General features: G+C 31.6%; 2 protein-coding genes across 2 annotated transcripts; both read left to right on the forward strand.

Annotated features, from left to right (window-relative positions):
- Nucleotides 1-3,843: 3,843 nt before the first annotated feature.
- LOC148296025 (Wound-responsive family protein) lies at nucleotides 3,844-4,486 on the forward strand. The gene has a single exon (XM_088249841.1). It carries the CDS (start codon nucleotides 3,993-3,995, stop codon nucleotides 4,257-4,259), a length of 267 nt encoding a protein of 88 aa, XP_088105967.1. The 5' UTR covers nucleotides 3,844-3,992; the 3' UTR covers nucleotides 4,260-4,486.
- Nucleotides 4,487-12,288: 7,802 nt separating this feature from the next.
- LOC148296026 (secreted LysM effector LysM1-like) lies at nucleotides 12,289-12,999 on the forward strand. The gene is made up of 2 exons (XM_088251259.1): nucleotides 12,289-12,448; nucleotides 12,547-12,999. The coding sequence occupies exons 1-2, from the start codon at nucleotides 12,349-12,351 to the stop codon at nucleotides 12,723-12,725; spliced, it is 279 nt and encodes a 92-aa protein (XP_088107385.1). The 5' UTR covers nucleotides 12,289-12,348; the 3' UTR covers nucleotides 12,726-12,999.
- The last annotated feature ends 13,758 nt before the right edge of the window (nucleotides 13,000-26,757 follow it).

Here is a 26,757-nt window from a genome sequence, read left to right on the forward strand (position 1 = left end):
AACACGGTGATATACTTAAATTTTAATTATTTAACTGAATGGTTAAATGATATCGGATGCAAGTGAATTTTTTGTAGAAATGATCTTTGAATGAATATCTACAAAATAGACGGTTTGGATTAGTGAAATACTATGTGGAGTGGGCCCTATAAGGGTATCCTTCACATGAGTTTATTTTAGAGATCCCTCAACGAAAGCTCTATATATATATATCCTTTTTCTTTGGTTAGGTCACATGGCTCAAACAAGTGTCTTATAGAGTATTACAATTATTTGCTCCATGGAAGTGATTATATGGATTATGGGTAAGTAGGTACATAACAACTCTGCTGCCATGCTGGCTTACACTTTTACACTTCAAGGATCCTGATCTATGTGTGTGTTTTGTCTGAAAGGATCCTGAATCAGATTACTACAACAATTATTTGGTATTATTCAGAGTTGTGACAGCTTCAAACCGCGTTGAGATGTCAAGATTTTCGCTCCAACTTAATTATGTAGAATAAAGGAAACTGGATTGAGATCTGAGTATAATACTTATTTTATGGTCCACTAACAATAAATTAACATGTTAACCAAAACTTATCCATCAAATTATATGAAGATATTTCATCAAAAAAAAATTATATGAAGATATTGGGGAACCTTGGCCAGGGCTTTCTATACTGTGACATCCAATGGAAACAAACACCATTTCTTCGTAGCAATATCTTTGCTTAGCTTTTTGTTTGCATGTCTATGATCTTTGAGATATAACCAAAGAAAGAGATTTATATTTCAGGCATGAAGAATATGTGTGCAGTTACTCTAATAAAAAAAGATTATATGATGTTATGGAGAATAAAGAGAAGATCTTATCTTTTAAACTACTTTGTCAATACATTGGAATGTAAGCCAATGACAATGGATGGATACAGCTGCCTGTAATTATAAATTAATTTCCAACGAGGTGTAGTCCAATAGAAAAGGGCTTTGATTTGCATATTAGAGGTTTTATGTTCAAACCCCCCGTGACATTTTAGTTGTGTGTATAAGAAACCCTCATCCCCTGTATCGCTTGTATTAAAAAAATAATCTCCAACTAAGTAGTAATCCCGCTTTTATAATATAATTAATAAAAGAATTGGATAAATACCTGCTTCCTGTAATTTCAAATTAAAAAAGTAACACTATCTACACTTTTTAACCTTTTTTGGAAGATCTTTATGTTCCCATCCTAGTGAAATTTGTTTATTAATTCTTGCTAAAGCGTAAATTATGAAACCCACAGAGAATTAAAAATCCATAATCAGCATGAGTGGATAATACTTAAAGGTCGAGCCTTTGGTATGCTGCACATCACCATCTCAGATTCTCAGTGTAAAATAAAATCTATCACGGAAGTTCAAACATTCAATACCAGGGTTTTTAGATTCTCATTTTTTTGGCAGAAGTCTAAAAGTGATTATTATAAAAGCACTATTTCTATATGTTCCGTTCCAGCTCTCTCCCCCACTCTCTCTCTGATAATGACCTGCGCATATTATTATTGCAAATACAATTATTATGTTCATGAAAGCTGATAGGTGGGTGGACCTCTCCTTATGAAGGCGACCCGTTTGCTATAGTGATAAGAATAAACAAATATCCATTGGCCTATGGATATGAAGCAAGTTTGCATTTTGATCCCCAATCCAATCATTGTATGAAATCATCCTGGTTTATGCAATCCTTGCAAAAACTGAAAACCCTAAGCTATATCCAGCAACAACTTACATTGTAGAAGAGTTTTTTAAATGGATCACAAGGGTTATGTTCTCTTCATCCTAATACATGTTCTTGTATTATTATTTAGATTAGATTTTGATTTTAATCTTTCGATTACGTTCATCATTCACGTAAGATATATTTACGAATGTCCTTAAAATAGCATATCGACGTGAATAATATGCCTAAATTAAAACGTAATCTAACATCAAGGTTTAAAAAAGATGAAAATTTTCTATATTTTGTTATTGACAAGTTTGGAGGATGATAATAATACCCTTATATTTTGAAACTTGAGATGCTGATGCCGTACAACTGTTAACCAAAATTTGTCTCGGAATTGGTATGCTACATCAGCGTGATGTACACCGTACAAGGTACAACAAAAACCGTCTTGGATTCATATGAACAAAGACCGGGGGATTACAATTCCAGTTTTCCTGTTTTGTTTCAATTTCCTATGAATTATGGAAAATAATGTTGTCGGCCTATTTTCAATCAAAAGAAGAAAAATGGTAGCCGTTCGATTCCGTAATTGCATCCAATCTCATCCGTCGAAAATTGTATAAATCTAACTACTAGCTAGAAACAAAACAGAATTAGTTTATTATTCATTGTAATTTGTAACGCCGAAGACGCCAGGATAAATAGAAGAAGAGTCCATAGCCAGCAGCAGGGGACCCCACAGCAGCACGTGATAGCCATGCCTGCCCCATGACAGTGACCACCCAATGGCGCCAAAACGCATAAAAGAGGCCCCACCCCCTCACGTGTCCCTCTCCCTCCTCCATATCAAATCCTTTTCCCATCACTATCGAAAAGACAAAATTGCCCCGGAGGCGACAACTTACTATTATACGACGATTAAGTCGTAAAAGACGACGACGTGTGGGCGGGCCGGGCCCCATGCTGAAGAGGTCATTTGCGTCCAAGTCCTAGAGAGAGATAGAGAGAGAGAAGTTGTTGGACACTTATTGGATCCATGATGCTGAGTCATCTGATGTCCTCTGAGAATTCGGATAAGCTCGACACCTGTTCTCGCTCATAGGCTCTCCTTCTCTTCGTCTCTCTTTTATATCGTTGTTTCTCGCGATAACTCTAGCCCCATTTTTTTTATCTATAATTTGCAGAATTATTGTACGCAAACTTTCCGTGTGAATCTTCTATAATTAAATATATCTCACACTACTTTTCTCCTAGTCTTTGTTTTGAGCTACTTTAGTCTAATTGAAGTTGGAAATAACAGATTTTATAATATCTCGTCAACATCAAAGAAAGGGAAATATAACATCTAGAAAATTAAATAATTTGTATTAATTTTTTTGTCAATAGAAAGTAGAATTTTAGAGTTAAGATGTCGTTTTGTTAGAACGAGAAATACTATTAAATTAATTATTAATTTTATCTATATATATAAAGCAAAAGATAGAGAACAATAAAACATTCAGAATATCAAAAAATATTCTTAAAATTATTAATTAAATGAGAATAATATGGTAAATTCATACTGTTTCATATTAAAAGAAAAATTAGATAATAGATCCTATTTTTATAAAACACAACTACCCATTATCTTTTTTAATTTAATTTTTTTTTAAAAAAGCCTCTCGCAGGTGCAAAAACGCATGAGAAAAGGCTAGTATATAATTGAGTCATCAAATTTTAAAAATAAAAGTTAAGATCAAATTTATTTATCTGATTTAATGATTCAATCATTCACTTATTTTCTATTTTATCAATTAGGAATGGAGTCAAATCAAACTTGAAGAAAAGGTTGAAAAAGTGAAAAGAGACAAACTCACTGACGTAATCTAGTTTTGCGTAAATTCATTATCTTATAAAAGAAAAACACATTATCTACTTATAACATCCCTTCACCATACATATGAAATTCAAATTCTCGAGAAATTGAGGAGAAAATCAAATTGCAGAGTTTTGACACAATCAAACATCAAAATTATCGATACCTCCAATCCAAAGCACTGAGGAAACGCCAAAAGAAGCTGGGCCACCACGCCCAACCAGTCACCACTTATTTACCCAAAACCATTTCCGCTCTCTCAAAAACCACTGGTTTTTCAGCCAAACCCAGATTCATTTCCTTCCCTCTTTCCCTATAAATTAACGCCGTTGTCTCCTAAACTCACACTCTTACGGACTTCACAAACACCAACAACAACAGCAAAAGCAATAACAACCCATAATTTCAATATCAGTTTCAGAGTTTCAGAGTCTAGAAATCGAAGATGAACCATTTGAACAGAGTTTGGATGGCGGCGAGCGTGGCCGTGGTGCAGGGCCCTGCCGACCAGGGGCCTAAGTGGACATCCGGTCTTAAATCCTTTCAGCTAACCAGGAGGAGATGCTTGGGGGGTGCCGGGGACGCTTCGGATCTCCGCCCACTATCAGGCGCAGTCGGGTCGGGTTTCTCCCAAGTTTGTGAGGAGAGACGGAACCAGGCCGACGAGTCTATCCAAAAAGTCATGTACTTGAACTGCTGGGGTCAGGGCTAACATCGCCGGCGATTGGAATTTTCCGGCGAAGAATGGTTGGAGTTTTTAACTCGGAAGTCGCCGTTGACTCTCGTTGAGGTGTGGAAAAAGTTGGGTTAAATTGAAACAGGTAACTCCATGATTGAGTTGTCGCGGATGGAATCTTTCTTTGTAAATTGTACAGAAAATCTTAAATTGTGGAGATTTAGAGGAAAACCATGAATAATAGATGGGACCTTTTATTTTCATCTCTTTCTCTTTTATTTATTTATTTAAATTTCATGAAAGGAACTTTCAATTGATCAACAAAAAGAAAAAAGAAAAAAAGAAAAGCAATAAATTTCAAGACTTTCTCCTAGTAATAAAAAATTTACAAAACCCAAGTTCATGTTAAAAATTAAAATTTTCTTAACTGAATAAAATGAATTGACTAATATTAATTGGTGTTTAATTTAGTTGTGAAATTGAAGCCTCGATCACAACTTAGGTGGTAAAAGTTTTCACAACATACATAAATGTTGTTGATTAACAAGAGTATTCCATTTAAAATCGTTTATATTGTAAAATAATAGTCGTATACATGCCATCAAATTATACTATAAGTACATTGGGCCATGAGCAATCAAATAACGCGGCCGTGATGCAAAGGCCCTACGGGCATAAGTTGAAATCCGGCTACTTCCGGCGAGAGACTTATATATGGCCCCAGGTGAGACAAATATAGAATTGACTTATATAAATATAGAATTGACTTATATATAGCATTTAGGCGAGACAAATATAGAATTCTTACTCGGTAGGAAGCTACTTCACTGGGGGATGGAAGAATTTTGTCTAAATTGTATAAAAACTTTCAAATTCTATATATAAAGATGAAGAAACATGATAAAACAGGAAACAAAAAACTTGTTAGATTTTCTCTCCATGTTTTAGTGGGTAATCATCTTGACTTTATTTGTCTCCATTTTTGCCCCCTTGAGCACCAATTGAGAATTCTTAGGTAAACTATTTATCTCTATTTGTTTCTCCACTTGAAATTGTAACCACAAGCAAGCAATTTTATTTCTCTTCTATTTCAACTGTTTTTTTCTTCACTTGAAATGTGACCATAAGATTCATAAGTTCAATTCTTTGTTCGAATAATCATTTGTTTTAGATTAAGAAACTCTTTCAACACATAACCATAATCCAAGAGGTAAGTGCCATATACACTTTAAAAACATCCTCGACTGCATTAGTATCACTGAGGAAAGACATTATAAGAGTCGAGGAACATAACATGGTCTATGGAGAAGACCAGACGCCACGGGCGGAGGGAGCCGCCGGGGGGGTGTCATTATTACTACCCCTTCTAAATCTCTTTTATTGTCTTCTTTTGACTCTAAATTTTATAATAATCAACTACAATCCAAATTTTCCTAGTACCTATATTTAACAAAATACATTTAATTTGATTCAATATTTTTTTGTTTGTATTAATGATGAATAAATAGGTAATGTGATATATAAAATAATAGAGTATAGTAATCAAATTTAGGGATTTTGTATCAAATAAAAAATTAATTCAAATGTCACCACCGTAAAGGAAAATATTTCAATATTTGAGATGCCCCCTTTGTACAAAGTTTCTAACTCCGCCCCTAAGACACCGAGACAAAGCCGCAAGGAATCGATAGAGGAACTGCCGACACCACCGCTGAGAAGACAGAGGCAGAGTGTAGAGGGGCTCATGGAGCTGAAAAGCACCTTACTATAAAGTATTGTCATGAAAACGCTGACAATCCCAGAATAGTAGCCATCAACCTTACCATTCTTAGCCCTCAGTTCAAGAACTTACACACAGCTTTGTTTCATCGGGACTGAGGGCTAAATCAGCTAGGCACATGGCCTGACATAAGAGTGGGAAATGCTGGCCACGTTTGGAATGTATTTGCCATTGAAAATATTTAAAAAAAAAGAGAAATGACATACCGAAGTTTGTTGATTCACTTTCCATTTTAAATTATTCTTTAGTGTCGTTAATACAGCGGTGGTATACAGTAAAGTGTAAGACGGCTGGTAATGGTATCATTCTGTACACCAAATTATACCGTCGCCTGCAGTGAACAATCCAATGCATCTATAAACGGCCATGCTCCACATAGACTGAGAGTGATGATGAGTAATGCTACACACATTAGATTGTAAGTTGATGTCTTTGATACGTTTAAATTTTTTATCCTCTGGTAATAAATCTCATGGCAAACAAATGGAGAAGCCGGCCCTCTTGAATCAAAGGAATCCTAGTAAACAATGTTCCAAGCTGGCTCTCTCTATATATATAGACTCCTAGCAACTCTTTTACAGCACAACCCAAAGAAACAGAGTTTATACTTCATACTCAGAGGAAGAAGGTGAAAAAAAATGGCAAAGGCTGGTAGCAAAGTCGCACTAATTCTTAACTTGATTCTAGTGCTCTCTCTTGTTCTAATGATTGCCACAGCAGAGAGTAGACAACTTGGCAGTAAGAATTATTATCTTAACTTAATTCCTTATTTCCCTTTAAATGATTTCATATATATGATCTAATACATGCATTCATGTTTGCATTTGGATTTGGAGGGGCAAAACCTGCCGCAGTTTGCATTGCAGTTTATGGTGCAGAGGAGGGTGATACGTGTACTTCTGTTAGCCAGGAGTTCAACTTGGGTTTTGATTTCTTCCTTTCTATCAACCCTAATATCAACTGTGACGACTTCTTTGTGGGTCAATGGCTTTGTACTGAAGGGAGTGCCAACTGAGCTGCAAGTTATTGTCAACTGAGGAAACACTTAATTGCACTAATAAAGAGGATATGAGCTTTGATGTCCTCCCAATGTATTTTCATTACTTTGTCAATTAATGATGGACAATAGTTATTATTGGTCATCAGTGTTTAGTGTTGTTTTATGGTTTCTTGTTATGGTTTCTTTCCTCACCTTGTCATAACTATGGTGATTAGGGAGAATGGGGAAGAAGCTCAAGCTTTGATTTTCGGAAATTTTGAATAATGAAGTATTACATTCTGTTTGATTACTCACAATTAGTTCGATACAACTAATCCGAACAAAAATAAAAACACATGTAATAGTCATGTTCATTTGCATGTATCATCTTCATTCTCTTTGAATACTTTTATTTAGATTTGCATATACAGGAAGATAGAACATTTGGTTTCAGTCCATAATGGTTCTATTTAAAATTCAACTTACCCGCATATAAAAAATATCAATCTAATTGTCACATATCACATTTGCTTGCAAAAATTCACAAACAACCCTTACAGGCAATAAAACATTAAAAAAGAATACACAAATGTTATCTATTATTCAAAATGGGTGTACTCGATTGGTGTCTCAAAGAAGAAATTTGGCTCAACATTGTGATTTTGTGAAGAGGCTGATGGCTATAGAGTTGTAGACTTGTTAATCTCTCTAGTTTTAGAAATATTAGTACTAACTAAACTGGATGATTTTAGCACTTGTATGAAGTTTCAATCTAATTGTCACATATCATAACTGTTGCTAAGAACTCCGAAACGACTTGCCAAACAAGAAGACATTTTAAAACAATACATATGTAAAAACTAATGGTCAAGAACTGTATTAATCTTGCATTATTCCCGGTTTGAATTATATAATTCATTTATTTAGTTGCTTCCAATATCTCATGATTCAACTATATTAAGTTCACACATAAATTAAACAAAACAGACTAGTGAAGCACGTATAATACACGAAGCTATATATATAGCATACAAATTTGCTCCCAATATCTCATGATTCAACTATATTAAGTGCAATGTACGTGCCAACGGTAAAAAAATTTGATCTCCGCGTGCTGACTTCATCGATGACGTCAGCCCTGCGCGCACCCAACGGCTCTGGGACACGTGGCGTTCGCTGGGCGCTCCGATTGCGATTCTCTCTCCAATCCAACGGCAGCCAATATTTTTGCTATAAAAATATGAAAAAAAATATGAAATTTATAAAAAAAAATACCAAAAAATACTGGAATTTTTTTTCTATAAATACCTATCACTACTCTTCACTTTTAACACCAAATCCTCATACATTTTTTTTCTACTTCTACTATTATTCACTTTTTACTCAACATTTTATTCACTTTCAAGTTTTATTTTTCTTTATCATCTTTATGGCTTCTTCTATCGACGGTGTTGGGGCATGGAGCACCATGGAAGATGTTTTGTTGTGTGAGTGTTGGGTCCAAATTTCTCATTGTCCCGTCACGGGTAACGAGATAAAATTCTTTCAAATGTGGAAAAAAATTCATTCCGAATTTTGTGAAAGATCGGGTTCAACCCGTACGGAAATGGCATTGTCTAGTATGTGGAAAATTCTCAATAAAGAGTTGGGGAAATGGAGAAATGCTTTGGCAAAAGTGATGGACAACCATAGAAGCGGGGAAAATCTTACCGATGAGGTAAATTATTTGTAATTTTTGTTTTATTAATTTTAATGTCCTCATATTTTTTTATAAATGTTTCTTGCATTGTCAATATTTTGTTAATATTTCATAAATACCCAATATTTTGTTAATAGTTCTTGTATTGCCAATATTTTTTTAATGTTTCTTGCATTGCCAATATTTTTTTAATGTTTCTTGTATTTCCAATATTTTTTTATAAATAGATTGTGCAAGCACAAATGTGGTTTGGTGCTACTGGGCAAGGAAAAAAATCTTTTACCATCATGAATGTTGGGAGGTAGTCAAAAATTGCAAACGTTTCAGAATTATTCCCACGGATCCGACCGTTGTGTTGAACGAGACACCACTCCATAATTCAACGGAATCGGATTTGCCTCTCGATTCCCCGATGAGTGAAGACTCACCCATCCAAAAGGAGCCGAGGCCTATTGGGAGAAAGGCGGCGAAGGCGAAGAGAGTGAGTAATTATACTAGTAATTCATCTAAATTTTTGGAGGAAATTGCAAGGCAAAGCGCCATGAGACTTGAAATAGAGAGGAAAAACCAAGAAGATGAGAGGATATTTCAAGTGGAATGTGTAAAAGAAAGGGAGTATGTACGCAAGCAAAACATTGAGAAGCAGGATCGGGAAACCATGGCCATGGATAAAAGCCATATGTCCCCTGAAACAAAACAATTTTGAAAGCTAGAACGAAGGGATGTTATGAGACGACGACTTTTTCGTGATGATGGACCTAGGAACACGGATTGGTTAAATGATCAAAACCATTAAGTTAGTTTGCTTGCCTTTTATTTTCATTGTATTTGAATGTTTTATTTTGAAAATTAGTTGTAATTCATGTATTTTATTTTCATTGTATTTTAATGTTTTATTTTGCAAATTAGTTGTAATTCATGCATTCAAAGCATAACAAATAAACAAACCAGAACCAAAGCATTAAACTAAAAAAGCATAACAAAAAATAAAACATAAACATAAGAAATAAAACAAACTTGTTCACTTCACTTCATTCACCGTCATTGCCTTTCACCGCCCATAAATGCTCCATCAAGTCAACTTGACGTCGTTCATGAATATAAGACGATTGCATCTCCGTATATCGATCAATCATATGGGTCATTACACCACCGTCCCTAACCAACGATTCATGCTGCACTGGTTCTCCATTTGGCTCCATGGGTTTTTCATAAATTCGTGTCAAGGCCGTGTTCATTGGATCTGGTTCGTACACGTCTTCAGATGAATAATCATACTCATCCTCCACAATCATGTTATGGAGGATGATGCATGTCATGATCATTATGCTCCTCAGCACCTCCTCATCAAACATATGTGCCGCACCTCTAATAATAGCCCATCGGGCTTGGAGGATACCAAAGCACATCTCCACATCTTTTCTGTACCCCTCTTGATAGGTAGAAAAAAAAATTTGCTTCTAGGATCGGGGAGGCGGAATTGACTTGACAAATGTGGTCCACCTCGGGTAGATGCCGTCAGCTAGATAATATCCATTTTGGTAGACAGTATTGTTGATTTGATAGGTGATATTTAGGGCTTCACCTCTCAAAACATCATTGAACACCGGGGATTGACCCAGGACGTTCAAGTCATTTTGAGATCCGGCACTCCGAAGAAAGCATGTCAAACCCACGTATCAAAACCTGCAACAGCTTCAAGGATGATGCTTTTTTGGCTTTTCCGATTCCCATAATCGCCTTGCCAAGTGGTCGGGCAATTCTTCTACTGCCAGTGCATGCAGTCGATGCTACCAACCATTCCTGGAAATCCTCTCTCTTCGGTTTTTTGTAGAAGCCGTTGCAGGTCCTTGGGCATAGGTCTGCGCAGGTAGTCCATGGTGTACAGAGTTTCGACTGCATCACAAAATCTCACCAAGGTCTCCAAAGTAGTGGACTTCCCCATCCGGCCAATCTCATCCACTTGATCAGCAGATGAGCCATACGCCAACATTCGTATAACAGCTGTGAACTTTTGCTCGGGAAGAAGTCCCAAATTTCCGGCAGCATTTCTCTTTTGAACAAAATATTCATCATAATTGCAAATATCATGCATGACTTTATTGAACAAATGAGGTTGCATTCTATATCTCCTTCGAAAATCAACATCAGAGTACAGAGAAGTTGGGATAAAATAATCTTCCAGAAGATTCTTACCCTGAGAATGTCTATGTCTGTCCACATTCGGGCCACGACCTTCTCGTGAACCACCGCAGCTTTGGTTTTCTTCGTCATGCATAGCCACTGCTGTGACAATTTGCATATCCAGTTCTGCTTGCGCCCTTTTGCCTGCAGCTCGTCTACGCCTTCTTTTTCTAAATTCTCGGATTTGCCTCTCCAAGACCTCGTTCATGTCTGCCATTGGAGTATGAATTCTAAAATCTGAGAAATGAAAATGAAGAGAAGATATGGCGTGAGAGGTATGAGCTGAGGCTCTAGTTTTATAGAAAATTTTTGGCGGATAAGGATGACACGTGGTGCAATTTTAGAGGGTGAAAATCTTATCTGAAATTTGAAATTCAGATGAAATTTATATGAAATTTGAATTTTGAAATGTATCTGAAATTTGAAACCGAAAATCTTATCCGAAAATTTTATCCGATTATGAGATATGAATAGTATTGACACGTAGGAACCCAAAAATCTTATCCGAAAATATTGTCCAAATTAATTATTTAAGTAAACAAATTTGTGAAAAAAAAACAAACAAATGAATAGTGTTTGCCCTAAACTAGGGCAATTGCTGGAAACCAACATTGCTTTTTGCAAGGACAACCACTATTCACGTGAATAGTGACTGCCTCCCCCCGGGCCATGGCAAGGGGCAATTGCTGGAAATGCTCTAAGGAAAACAAAACTGCCGAGAAGACAGAAGCGGAGTGTAGAGGGGCTCATGGAGCTGAAAAGCACCTTACTGTAAAGTATTGTCATGAAAACGCCGCTACCATGACAATCCCAGAATAGTAGTATCATGGACCCCTTGTGGCTGTCAAATGCCAGCCACCACCGCCATCAACCTTACCATTCTTAGCCCTCAGTTCAAGAACTTACACAGCTTTGTTTCATCGGGACTGAGGGCTAAATCAGCGAGGCACATGGCCTGACATAAGAGTGGGAAATGCTGGCCACGTTTGGAATGTATTTGCCATTGAAAATATTTTTTTAAAAAGAGAAATGACATACCGCTACCATCAGTAAATTCAACAACAAAAAACTCATAATTAACCAAAGTTTGTTAATTCACTTTCCATTTTAAATTATTATTTAGTGTCATTGTTAATACAGCGGTGGTATACAGTAGAGTGTAAGACGGCTGGTAATTGTATCATTCTGTACACCAAATTATACCATCGCCTGCAGTGAACAATCCAATGCATCTATAAACGGCCATGCTCCACATAAACTGAGTGATGATGAGTAATGCTACACGCATTAAATTGTTCCTAGTGGTAATAAATCTCATGGCAAACAAATGGAGAAGCCGGCCCTCTTGAATCAAAGGAATCATAGTAAACAATGTTCCTAGCTGGCTCTCTCTATATATATAGACTCCTAGCAACTCTTTTACAGCACAACCCAAGAAACACAGAGTTTATACTTCATACTCAGAGGAAGAAGGTGAAAAAAAATGGCAAAGGCTGGTAGCAAAGTCGCACTAATTCTTAACTTGATTCTAGTGCTCTCTCTTGTTCTAATGATTGCCACAGCAGAGAGTAGACAACTTGGCAGTAAGAATTATTATCTTAACTTAATTCCTTATTTCCCTTTAAATGATTTCATATATATGATCTAATACATGCATTCATGTTTGCATTTGGATTTGGAGGGGCAAAACCTGCCGCAGTTTGCATTGCAGTTTATGGTGCAGAGGAGGGTGATACGTGTACTTCTGTTAGCCAGGAGTTCAACTTGAGTTTTGATTTCTTCCTTTCTATCAACCCTAATATCAACTGTGACGACTTCTTTGTGGGTCAATGGCTTTGTACTGAAGGGAGTGCCAACTGAGCTGCAAGTTATTGTCAACTGAGGAAACACTTAATTGCACTAATAAAGAGGATATGAGCTTTGATGTCCTCCCAATGTATTTTCATTACTTTGTCAATTAATGATGGACAATAGTTATTATTGGTCATCAGTGTTTAGTGTTGTTTTATGGTTTCTTGTTATGGTTTCTTTCCTCACCTTGTCATAACTATGGTGATTAGGGAGAATGGGGAAGAAGCTCAAGCTTTGATTTTCGGAAATTTTGAATAATGAAGTATTACATTCTGTTTGATTACTCACAATTAGTTCGATACAACTAATCCGAACAAAAATAAAAACACATGTAATAGTCATGTTCATTTGCATGTATCATCTTCATTCTCTTTGAATACTTTTATTTAGATTTGCATATACATGAAGATAGAACATTTGGTTTCAGTCCATAATGGTTCTATTTAAAATTCAACTTACCCGCATATAAAAAATTTCAATCTAATTGTCACATATCACAATTGCTCGCAAAAATTCACAAACAACCCTTACAGGCAATAAAACATTAAAAAAGAATACACAAATGTTATCCATGATTCAAAATGGGTGTACTCGATTGGTGTGTCAAAGAAGAAATTTGGCTCAACATTATGATTTTGTGAAGAGGCTGCTGTGGAGGCTGATGGCTATAGAGTTGTGGACTTGTTAATCTCTCTAGTTTTAGAAAAGTTAGTACTAACTAAAGTGGATGATTTTAAGTAGTTAGGGGATCACTCTGGCTGTTAGCACTTATATGAAACTTCGACTATTTGTCACATATCATAATTGTTGCTAACAACTCCAAAACAACCTGCCAAACAAGAAAAACAAGAACAGTATTAATCTTACATTACTCCCAGTTTGAATTATATAATTCATTTATTTAATTGCTTCCAATATCTCATGATTCAACTATATTAAGTTCACACATAAACTAAACAAAACAGACTAGTGAAGCACGTATAAAACACGAAGCTATATATATAGCATACTATCACACGCAAAATGTGGATAGTCAATATCATATTAACAATGTCTTACAAATTTAGGCATGCCACATAAATGATATAAAGGATATCATGCAATCTTATCAAGTGTGTCACTCCATACTTTTTTTTTTTGGTTTCCCAAGGTACCCCAGGCATGGCCCAAGCCTAATCCTCCTAGGTACTATCAAGCGCATATGCGGGGACCTCTCCCAAGAAAGTTTTTCTGCATCCACAAGTGTCACTCCATACTTTGATACTATACAAAGACGTACAAGTTGATACTATGGCTTACAATGTCTAGTGCTTAATATATTTAGATTTTGTGAACCGGCCACATTGTTCCTCACATATACTGAGCGATAGAAAATTAGCCTCTAACTATCATTGCAAACAAATCTAGTAATTATAATTAAAACATGCAGAAGCCGGCCCTCTTGAACCAAGGATATCAAAGTTACAATGTTCCAAGCTCCCTATCACAAACTTGGTTTCTTTTTGTGGGCTTCCCTCTATAAATATATAGAGAAAAGCGCAACCCAAAGAAACACAGAGTTTTTACTGTATTATATATACTCAGAGAAACAAGTGCAAGCAAATGGCAAAGGCTAGCAGCAGAGTGGCAATCATAAACTTGATTTTACTGCTCTCCCTTCTTCTAATGGTTTCCATGGCTGAGTGTAGACAACTTGGCAGTAAGAATTATTCCCTAACTTAATTCCTCAATTTCCTTTACAATTGTTTCTTTTTAGTTGTTCATATTTAACACATGCATAATGTTTGTTGCAGTTGGATTTGGAAAGGAAGAAACTAGCCCAGTTTGCGATTCAGTTTATGGTGCAGAAATAACCATATTTTTTACAATTTTCAATAATTCACACAAAGTTCACGTATTATACAAATCACTCTCATATATTATTGAATACCAATAATATATGTTATAAAAGTTATACTAAAACATTATATAGTAGTGGCTTATTAATATCTACTTTGGATATGTTGAAACTAGCAAATTAAAATATATAAAGTACAAACTAATGAAACTTGGAGGGTCCTCTTTTCTTTTTTTAATTTATATATTAAATGGTATAGCCGTGCGGCTAAACTACGATTTTTTTTTCAAAAATAGTATACTGACACGTGGCGTCTGATCGCTGGAGGGTCCTCTTTTTTAAAAAACAAAAATGAGTACAGCCGCGCGGCTATACTCTGTGTTCTTAATTCTTTTTAAAAGTAGAGTTGTCTTGACACGTGGCGCCTAATGACTGGGCTCCTCTTTTTTTACATGTAAAAATAGTACAGCCGCACGGCTATACCCAGTTTTTAATTTTTTTTTAAAATAGTATAGCCGCGCGGCTATACTATTTTACAGACCCTTTAAGTAGCATAATATGTATCTCTTTTTTAATTACTTTGATTAGTAGTTATGTTTTAGTTATTATTTACTTAGTGAATATTAAAGGAAACAAAGAAAAAGAAAAATTGAAGTGCTATTTATTAAGTAGTATAATTCATGAAGTTAATTAACATATTTAATACTAATTATTCACTAAATAAATAATAATTAAAATATAATTACTAATTTAACTAATCAAATCAGTCAAATATATTATTTAATTAATAAAAATAAAATTTTCAAAAATTAATTAACCTAAACATCCTAAGTTTATATATATATATTTTTTAAAAAGACCTCTCCCGACGAAATTTCGTCGGCAGAGGTTTTTTTGTCGGGAGAAACCTAATCCGACGAATATTTGCCGGCATAGACCTATGCCGACGAAATTTCGTCGGGAGAAGTGTTTATGTTATTTTTTTTTAATTTTTTTTATAAAAATATAAAAATAGTTTGTTTTCCCCCCAACTTCTTTAATTTAATTAATATCTTATAGTCTTTTATATATATAAGTATATATGTACGTATGTATTTTTCAATAATACATTCGTATTCTATACATGTCTACTATTTTTTAAAAAGCAAACATATAATAGTCGTATTGTACATGTACATACGCATTTCTAAAGCTTAATAACCATATTTTTTACAATTTTCAATAATTCACACAAAGTTCACGTATTATACAAATCACTCTCATATATTATTGAATACCAATAATATATGTTATAAAAGTTATACTAAAACATTATATAGTAGTGGCTTATTAATATCTACTTTGGATATGTTGAAACTAGCAAATTAAAATATATAAAGTACAAACTAATGAAACTTGGAGGGTCCTCTTTTCTTTTTTTAATTTATATATTAAATGGTATAGCCGTGCGGCTAAACTACGATTTTTTTTTCAAAAATAGTATACTGACACGTGGCGTCTGATCGCTGGAGGGTCCTCTTTTTTAAAAAACAAAAATGAGTACAGCCGCGCGGCTATACTCTGTGTTCTTAATTCTTTTTAAAAGTAGAGTTGTCTTGACACGTGGCGCCTAATGACTGGGCTCCTCTTTTTTTACATGTAAAAATAGGACAGCCGCACGGCTATACCCAGTTTTTAATTTTTTTTTTAAATAGTATAGCCGCGCGGCTATACTATTTTACAGACCCTTTAAGTAGCATAATATGTATCTCTTTTTTAATTACTTTGATTAGTAGTTATGTTTTAGTTATTATTTACTTAGTGAATATTAAAGGAAACAAAGAAAAAGAAAAATTGAAGTGCTATTTATTAAGTAGTATAATTCATGAAGTTAATTAACATATTTAATAATAATTATTCACTAAATAAATAATAATTAAAATATAATTACTAATTTAACTAATCAAATCAGTCAAATATATTATTTAATTAATAAAAATAAAATTTTCAAAAATTAATTAACCTAAACATCCTAAGTTTATATATATATATTTTTTAAAAAGACCTCTCCCGACGAAATTTCGTCGGCAGAGGTTTTTTTGTCGGGAGAAACCTAATCCGACGAATATTTGCCGGCATAGACCTATGCCGACGAAATTTCGTCGGGAGAAGTGTTTATGTTATTTTTTTTTAATTTTTTTTTATAAAAATATAAAAATAGTTTGTTTTCCCCCCAACTTTTTTAATTTAATTAAAATCTTATAGTCTTTTATATATATAAGTATATATGTACGTATATATTTTTCAATAATACATTCGTATTCTATACATGTCTACTATTTTTTAAAAAGCAAACATATAATAGTCGTATTGTACATGTACATACGCATTTCTAAAGCTTAATAACCATATTTTTTACAATTTTCAATAATTCACACAAAGTTCACGTATTATACAAATCACTCTCATATATTATTGAATACCAATAATATATGTTATAAAAGTTATACTAAAACATTATATAGTAGTGGCTTATTAATATCTACTTTGGATATGTTGAAACTAGCAAATTAAAATATATAAAGTACAAACTAATGAAACTTGGAGGATCCTCTTTTCTTTTTTTAATTTATATATTAAATGGTATAGCCGTGCGGCTAAACTACGATTGTTTTTTCAAAAATAGTATACTGACACGTGGCGTCTGATCGCTGGAGGGTCCTCTTTTTTAAAAAACAAAAATGAGTACAGCCGCGCGGCTATACTCTGTGTTCTTAATTCTTTTTAAAAGTAGAGTTGTCTTGACACGTGGCGCCTAATGACTGGGCTCCTCTTTTTTTACATGTAAAAATAGTACAGCCGCACGGCTATACCCAGTTTTTAATTTTTTTTTTTAAATAGTATAGCCGCGCGGCTATACTATTTTACAGACCCTTTAAGTAGCATAATATGTATCTCTTTTTTAATTACTTTGATTAGTAGTTATGTTTTAGTTATTATTTACTTAGTGAATATTAAAGGAAACAAAGAAAAAGAAAAATTGAAGTGCTATTTATTAAGTAGTATAATTCATGAAGTTAATTAACATATTTAATACTAATTATTCACTAAATAAATAATAATTAAAATATAATTACTAATTTAACTAATCAAATCAGTCAAATATATTATTTAATTAATAAAAATAAAATTTTCAAAAATTAATTAACCTAAACATCCTAAGTTTATATATATATATATATATATATATATATATATATATATATATATATATATATATATATTTTTTTTAAAAAGACCTCTCCCGACGAAATTTCGTCGGCAGAGGTTTTTTTGTCGGGAGAAACCTAATCCGACGAATATTTGCCGGCATAGACCTATGCCGACGAAATTTCGTCGGGAGAAGTGTTTATGTTATTTTTTTTTAATTTTTTTTTATAAAAATATAAAAATAGTTTGTTTTCCCCCCAACTTTTTTAATTTAATTAAAATCTTATAGTCTTTTATATATATAAGTATATATGTACGTATGTATTTTTCAATAATACATTCGTATTCTATACATGTCTACTATTTTTTAAAAAGCAAACATATAATAGTCGTATTGTACATGTACATACGCATTTCTAAAGCTTAATAACCATATTTTTTACAATTTTCAATAATTCACACAAAGTTCACGTATTATACAAATCACTCTCATATATTATTGAATACCAATAATATATGTTATAAAAGTTATACTAAAACATTATATAGTAGTGGCTTATTAATATCTACTTTGGATATGTTGAAACTAGCAAATTAAAATATATAAAGTACAAACTAATGAAACTTGGAGGATCCTCTTTTCTTTTTTTAATTTATATATTAAATGGTATAGCCGTGCGGCTAAACTACGATTTTTTTTTCAAAAATAGTATACTGACACGTGGCGTCTGATCGCTGGAGGGTCCTCTTTTTTAAAAAACAAAAATGAGTACAGCCGCGCGGCTATACTCTGTGTTCTTAATTCTTTTTAAAAGTAGAGTTGTCTTGACACGTGGCGCCTAATGACTGGGCTCCTCTTTTTTTACATGTAAAAATAGTACAGCCGCACGGCTATACCCAGTTTTTAATTTTTTTTTTAAATAGTATAGCCGCGCGGCTATACTATTTTACAGACCCTTTAAGTAGCATAATATGTATCTCTTTTTTAATTACTTTGATTAGTAGTTATGTTTTAGTTATTATTTACTTAGTGAATATTAAAGGAAACAAAGAAAAAGAAAAATTGAAGTGCTATTTATTAAGTAGTATAATTCATGAAGTTAATTAACATATTTAATACTAATTATTCACTAAATAAATAATAATTAAAATATAATTACTAATTTAACTAATCAAATCAGTCAAATATATTATTTAATTAATAAAAATAAAATTTTCAAAAATTAATTAACCTAAACATCCTAAGTTTATATATATATATTTTTTAAAAAGACCTCTCCCGACGAAATTTCGTCGGCAGAGGTTTTTTTGTCGGGAGAAACCTAATCCGACGAATATTTGCCGGCATAGACCTATGCCGACGAAATTTCGTCGGGAGAAGTGTTTATGTTATTTTTTTTTAATTTTTTTTTATAAAAATATAAAAATAGTTTGTTTTCCCCCCAACTTTTTTAATTTAATTAAAATCTTATAGTCTTTTATATATATAAGTATATATGTACGTATGTATTTTTCAATAATACATTCGTATTCTATACATGTCTACTATTTTTTAAAAAGCAAACATATAATAGTCGTATTGTACATGTACATACGCATTTCTAAAGCTTAATAACCATATTTTTTACAATTTTCAATAATTCACACAAAGTTCACGTATTATACAAATCACTCTCATATATTATTGAATACCAATAATATATGTTATAAAAGTTATACTAAAACATTATATAGTAGTGGCTTATTAATATCTACTTTGGATATGTTGAAACTAGCAAATTAAAATATATAAAGTACAAACTAATGAAACTTGGAGGATCCTCTTTTCTTTTTTTAATTTATATATTAAATGGTATAGCCGTGCGGCTAAACTACGATTTTTTTTTCAAAAATAGTATACTGACACGTGGCGTCTGATCGCTGGAGGGTCCTCTTTTTTAAAAAACAAAAATGAGTACAGCCGAGCGGCTATACTCTGTGTTCTTAATTCTTTTTAAAAGTAGAGTTGTCTTGACACGTGGCGCCTAATGACTGGGCTCCTCTTTTTTTACATGTAAAAATAGTACAGCCGCACGGCTATACCCAGTTTTTAATTTTTTTTTAAATAGTATAGCCGCGCGGCTATACTATTTTACAGACCCTTTAAGTAGCATAATATGTATCTCTTTTTTAATTACTTTGATTAGTAGTTATGTTTTAGTTATTATTTACTTAGTGAATATTAAAGGAAACAAAGAAAAAGAAAAATTGAAGTGCTATTTATTAAGTAGTATAATTCATGAAGTTAATTAACATATTTAATACTAATTATTCACTAAATAAATAATAATTAAAATATAATTACTAATTTAACTAATCAAATCAGTCAAATATATTATTTAATTAATAAAAATAAAATTTTCAAAAATTAATTAACCTAAACATCCTAAGTTTATATATATATATTTTTTAAAAAGACCTCTCCCGACGAAATTTCGTCGGCAGAGGTTTTTTTGTCGGGAGAAACCTAATCCGACGAATATTTGCCGGCATAGACCTATGCCGACGAAATTTCGTCGGGAGAAGTGTTTATGTTATTTTTTTTTATTTTTTTTTATAAAAATATAAAAATAGTTTGTTTTCCCCCCAACTTTTTTAATTTAATTAATATCTTATAGTCTTTTATATATATAAGTATATATGTACGTATGTATTTTTCAATAATACATTCGTATTCTATACATGTCTACTATTTTTTAAAAAGCAAACATATAATAGTCGTATTGTACATGTACATACGCATTTCTAAAGCTTAATAACCATATTTTTTACAATTTTCAATAATTCACACAAAGTTCACGTATTATACAAATCACTCTCATATATTATTGAATACCAATAATATATGTTATAAAAGTTATACTAAAACATTATATAGTAGTGGCTTATTAATATCTACTTTGGATATGTTGAAACTAGCAAATTAAAATATATAAAGTACAAACTAATGAAACTTGGAGGATCCTCTTTTCTTTTTTTAATTTATATATTAAATGGTATAGCCGTGCGGCTAAACTACGATTTTTTTTTCAAAAATAGTATACTGACACGTGGCGTCTGATCGCTGGAGGGTCCTCTTTTTTAAAAAACAAAAATGAGTACAGCCGCGCGGCTATACTCTGTGTTCTTAATTCTTTTTAAAAGTAGAGTTGTCTTGACACGTGGCGCCTAATGACTGGGCTCCTCTTTTTTTACATGTAAAAATAGTACAGCCGCACGGCTATACCCAGTTTTTAATTTTTTTTTTAAATAGTATAGCCGCGCGGCTATACTATTTTACAGACCCTTTAAGTAGCATAATATGTATCTCTTTTTTAATTACTTTGATTAGTAGTTATGTTTTAGTTATTATTTACTTAGTGAATATTAAAGGAAACAAAGAAAAAGAAAAATTGAAGTGCTATTTATTAAGTAGTATAATTCATGAAGTTAATTAACATATTTAATACTAATTATTCACTAAATAAATAATAATTAAAATATAATTACTAATTTAACTAATCAAATCAGTCAAATATATTATTTAATTAATAAAAATAAAATTTTCAAAAATTAATTAACCTAAACATCCTAAGTTTATATATATATATTTTTTAAAAAGACCTCTCCCGACGAAATTTCGTCGGCAGAGGTTTTTTTGTCGGGAGAAACCTAATCCGACGAATATTTGCCGGCATAGACCTATGCCGACGAAATTTCGTCGGGAGAAGTGTTTATGTTATTTTTTTTTAATTTTTTTTATAAAAATATAAAAATAGTTTGTTTTCCCCCCAACTTCTTTAATTTAATTAATATCTTATAGTCTTTTATATATATAAGTATATATGTACGTATGTATTTTTCAATAATACATTCGTATTCTATACATGTCTACTATTTTTTAAAAAGCAAACATATAATAGTCGTATTGTACATGTACATACGCATTTCTAAAGCTTAATAACCATATTTTTTACAATTTTCAATAATTCACACAAAGTTCACGTATTATACAAATCACTCTCATATATTATTGAATACCAATAATATATGTTATAAAAGTTATACTAAAACATTATATAGTAGTGGCTTATTAATATCTACTTTGGATATGTTGAAACTAGCAAATTAAAATATATAAAGTACAAACTAATGAAACTTGGAGGATCCTCTTTTCTTTTTTTAATTTATATATTAAATGGTATAGCCGTGCGGCTAAACTACGATTTTTTTTTCAAAAATAGTATACTGACACGTGGCGTCTGATCGCTGGAGGGTCCTCTTTTTTAAAAAACAAAAATGAGTACGGCCGCGCGGCTATACTCTGTGTTCTTAATTCTTTTTAAAAGTAGAGTTGTCTTGACACGTGGCGCCTAATGACTGGGCTCCTCTTTTTTTACATGTAAAAATAGTACGGCCGCACGGCTATACCCAGTTTTTAATTTTTTTTTAATAGTATAGCCGCGCGGCTATACTATTTTACAGACCCTTTAAGTAGCATAATATGTATCTCTTTTTTAATTACTTTGATTAGTAGTTATGTTTTAGTTATTATTTACTTAGTGAATATTAAAGGAAACAAAGAAAAAGAAAAATTGAAGTGCTATTTATTAAGTAGTATAATTCATGATGTTAATTAACATATTTAATACTAATTATTCACTAAATAAATAATAATTAAAATATAATTACTAATTTAACTAATCAAATCAGTCAAATATATTATTTAATTAATAAAAATAAAATTTTCAAAAATTAATTAACCTAAACATCCTAAGTTTATATATATATATTTTTTAAAAAGACCTCTCCCGACGAAATTTCGTCGGCAGAGGTTTTTTTGTCGGGAGAAACCTAATCCGACGAATATTTGCCGGCATAGACCTATGCCGACGAAATTTCGTCGGGAGAAGTGTTTATGTTATTTTTTTTTAATTTTTTTTATAAAAATATAAAAATAGTTTGTTTTCCCCCCAACTTTTTTAATTTGATTAATATCTTATAGTCTTTTATATATATAAGTATATATGTACGTATGTATTTTTCAATAATACATTCGTATTCTATACATGTCTACTATTTTTTAAAAAGCAAACATATAATAGTCGTATTGTACATGTACATACGCATTTCTAAAGCTTAATAACCATATTTTTTACAATTTTCAATAATTCACACAAAGTTCACGTATTATACAAATCACTCTCATATATTATTGAATACCAATAATATATGTTATAAAAGTTATACTAAAACATTATATAGTAGTGGCTTATTAATATCTACTTTGGATATGTTGAAACTAGCAAATTAAAATATATAAAGTACAAACTAATGAAACTTGGAGGATCCTCTTTTCTTTTTTTAATTTATATATTAAATGGTATAGCCGTGCGGCTAAACTACGATTTTTTTTTCAAAAATAGTATACTGACACGTGGCGTCTGATCGCTGGAGGGTCCTCTTTTTTAAAAAACAAAAATGAGTACGGCCGCGCGGCTATACTCTGTGTTCTTAATTCTTTTTAAAAGTAGAGTTGTCTTGACACGTGGCGCCTAATGACTGGGCTCCTCTTTTTTTACATGTAAAAATAGTACGGCCGCACGGCTATACCCAGTTTTTAATTTTTTTTTTAATAGTATAGCCGCGCGGCTATACTATTTTACAGACCCTTTAAGTAGCATAATATGTATCTCTTTTTTAATTACTTTGATTAGTAGTTATGTTTTAGTTATTATTTACTTAGTGAATATTAAAGGAAACAAAGAAAAAGAAAAATTGAAGTGCTATTTATTAAGTAGTATAATTCATGATGTTAATTAACATATTTAATACTAATTATTCACTAAATAAATAATAATTAAAATATAATTACTAATTTAACTAATCAAATCAGTCAAATATATTATTTAATTAATAAAAATAAAATTTTCAAAAATTAATTAACCTAAACATCCTAAGTTTATATATATATATTTTTTAAAAAGACCTCTCCCGACGAAATTTCGTCGGCAGAGGTTTTTTTGTCGGGAGAAACCTAATCCGACGAATATTTGCCGGCATAGACCTATGCCGACGAAATTTCGTCGGGAGAAGTGTTTATGTTATTTTTTTTTAATTTTTTTTATAAAAATATAAAAATAGTTTGTTTTCCCCCCAACTTTTTTAATTTGATTAATATCTTATAGTCTTTTATATATATAAGTATATATGTACGTATGTATTTTTCAATAATACATTCGTATTCTATACATGTCTACTATTTTTTAAAAAGCAAACATATAATAGTCGTATTGTACATGTACATACGCATTTCTAAAGCTTAATAACCATATTTTTTACAATTTTCAATAATTCACACAAAGTTCACGTATTATACAAATCACTCTCATATATTATTGAATACCAATAATATATGTTATAAAAGTTATACTAAAACATTATATAGTAGTGGCTTATTAATATCTACTTTGGATATGTTGAAACTAGCAAATTAAAATATATAAAGTACAAACTAATGAAACTTGGAGGATCCTCTTTTCTTTTTTTAATTTATATATTAAATGGTATAGCCGTGCGGCTAAACTACGATTTTTTTTTCAAAAATAGTATACTGACACGTGGCGTCTGATCGCTGGAGGGTCCTCTTTTTTAAAAAACAAAAATGAGTACGGCCGCGCGGCTATACTCTGTGTTCTTAATTCTTTTTAAAAGTAGAGTTGTCTTGACACGTGGCGCCTAATGACTGGGCTCCTCTTTTTTTACATGTAAAAATAGTACGGCCGCACGGCTATACCCAGTTTTTAATTTTTTTTTTAATAGTATAGCCGCGCGGCTATACTATTTTACAGACCCTTTAAGTAGCATAATATGTATCTCTTTTTTAATTACTTTGATTAGTAGTTATGTTTTAGTTATTATTTACTTAGTGAATATTAAAGGAAACAAAGAAAAAGAAAAATTGAAGTGCTATTTATTAAGTAGTATAATTCATGATGTTAATTAACATATTTAATACTAATTATTCACTAAATAAATAATAATTAAAATATAATTACTAATTTAACTAATCAAATCAGTCAAATATATTATTTAATTAATAAAAATAAAATTTTCAAAAATTAATTAACCTAAACATCCTAAGTTTATATATATATATTTTTTTAAAAGACCTCTCCCGACGAAATTTCGTCGGCAGAGGTTTTTTTGTCGGGAGAAACCTAATCCGACGAATATTTGCCGGCATAGACCTATGCCGACGAAATTTCGTCGGGAGAAGTGTTTATGTTATTTTTTTTTAATTTTTTTTATAAAAATATAAAAATAGTTTGTTTTCCCCCCAACTTTTTTAATTTGATTAATATCTTATAGTCTTTTATATATATAAGTATATATGTACGTATGTATTTTTCAATAATACATTCGTATTCTATACATGTCTACTATTTTTTAAAAAGCAAACATATAATAGTCGTATTGTACATGTACATACGCATTTCTAAAGCTTAATAACCATATTTTTTACAATTTTCAATAATTCACACAAAGTTCACGTATTATACAAATCACTCTCATATATTATTGAATACCAATAATATATGTTATAAAAGTTATACTAAAACATTATATAGTAGTGGCTTATTAATATCTACTTTGGATATGTTGAAACTAGCAAATTAAAATATATAAAGTACAAACTAATGAAACTTGGAGGATCCTCTTTTCTTTTTTTAATTTATATATTAAATGGTATAGCCGTGCGGCTAAACTACGATTTTTTTTTCAAAAATAGTATACTGACACGTGGCGTCTGATCGCTGGAGGGTCCTCTTTTTTAAAAAACAAAAATGAGTACGGCCGCGCGGCTATACTCTGTGTTCTTAATTCTTTTTAAAAGTAGAGTTGTCTTGACACGTGGCGCCTAATGACTGGGCTCCTCTTTTTTTACATGTAAAAATAGTACGGCCGCACGGCTATACCCAGTTTTTAATTTTTTTTTTAATAGTATAGCCGCGCGGCTATACTATTTTACAGACCCTTTAAGTAGCATAATATGTATCTCTTTTTTAATTACTTTGATTAGTAGTTATGTTTTAGTTATTATTTACTTAGTGAATATTAAAGGAAACAAAGAAAAAGAAAAATTGAAGTGCTATTTATTAAGTAGTATAATTCATGATGTTAATTAACATATTTAATACTAATTATTCACTAAATAAATAATAATTAAAATATAATTACTAATTTAACTAATCAAATCAGTCAAATATATTATTTAATTAATAAAAATAAAATTTTCAAAAATTAATTAACCTAAACATCCTAAGTTTATATATATATATTTTTTTAAAAGACCTCTCCCGACGAAATTTCGTCGGCAGAGGTTTTTTTGTCGGGAGAAACCTAATCCGACGAATATTTGCCGGCATAGACCTATGCCGACGAAATTTCGTCGGGAGAAGTGTTTATGTTATTTTTTTTTAATTTTTTTTATAAAAATATAAAAATAGTTTGTTTTCCCCCCAACTTTTTTAATTTGATTAATATCTTATAGTCTTTTATATATATAAGTATATATGTACGTATGTATTTTTCAATAATACATTCGTATTCTATACATGTCTACTATTTTTTAAAAAGCAAACATATAATAGTCGTATTGTACATGTACATACGCATTTCTAAAGCTTAATAACCATATTTTTTACAATTTTCAATAATTCACACAAAGTTCACGTATTATACAAATCACTCTCATATATTATTGAATACCAATAATATATGTTATAAAAGTTATACTAAAACATTATATAGTAGTGGCTTATTAATATCTACTTTGGATATGTTGAAACTAGCAAATTAAAATATATAAAGTACAAACTAATGAAACTTGGAGGATCCTCTTTTCTTTTTTTAATTTATATATTAAATGGTATAGCCGTGCGGCTAAACTACGATTTTTTTTTCAAAAATAGTATACTGACACGTGGCGTCTGA

The sequence above is a fragment of the Prunus avium genome, chromosome 3, assembly GCF_965620075.1.
Source record: "Prunus avium chromosome 3, drPruAviu1.hap1.1, whole genome shotgun sequence".
NCBI lineage: Eukaryota > Viridiplantae > Streptophyta > Magnoliopsida > Rosales > Rosaceae > Prunus > Prunus avium.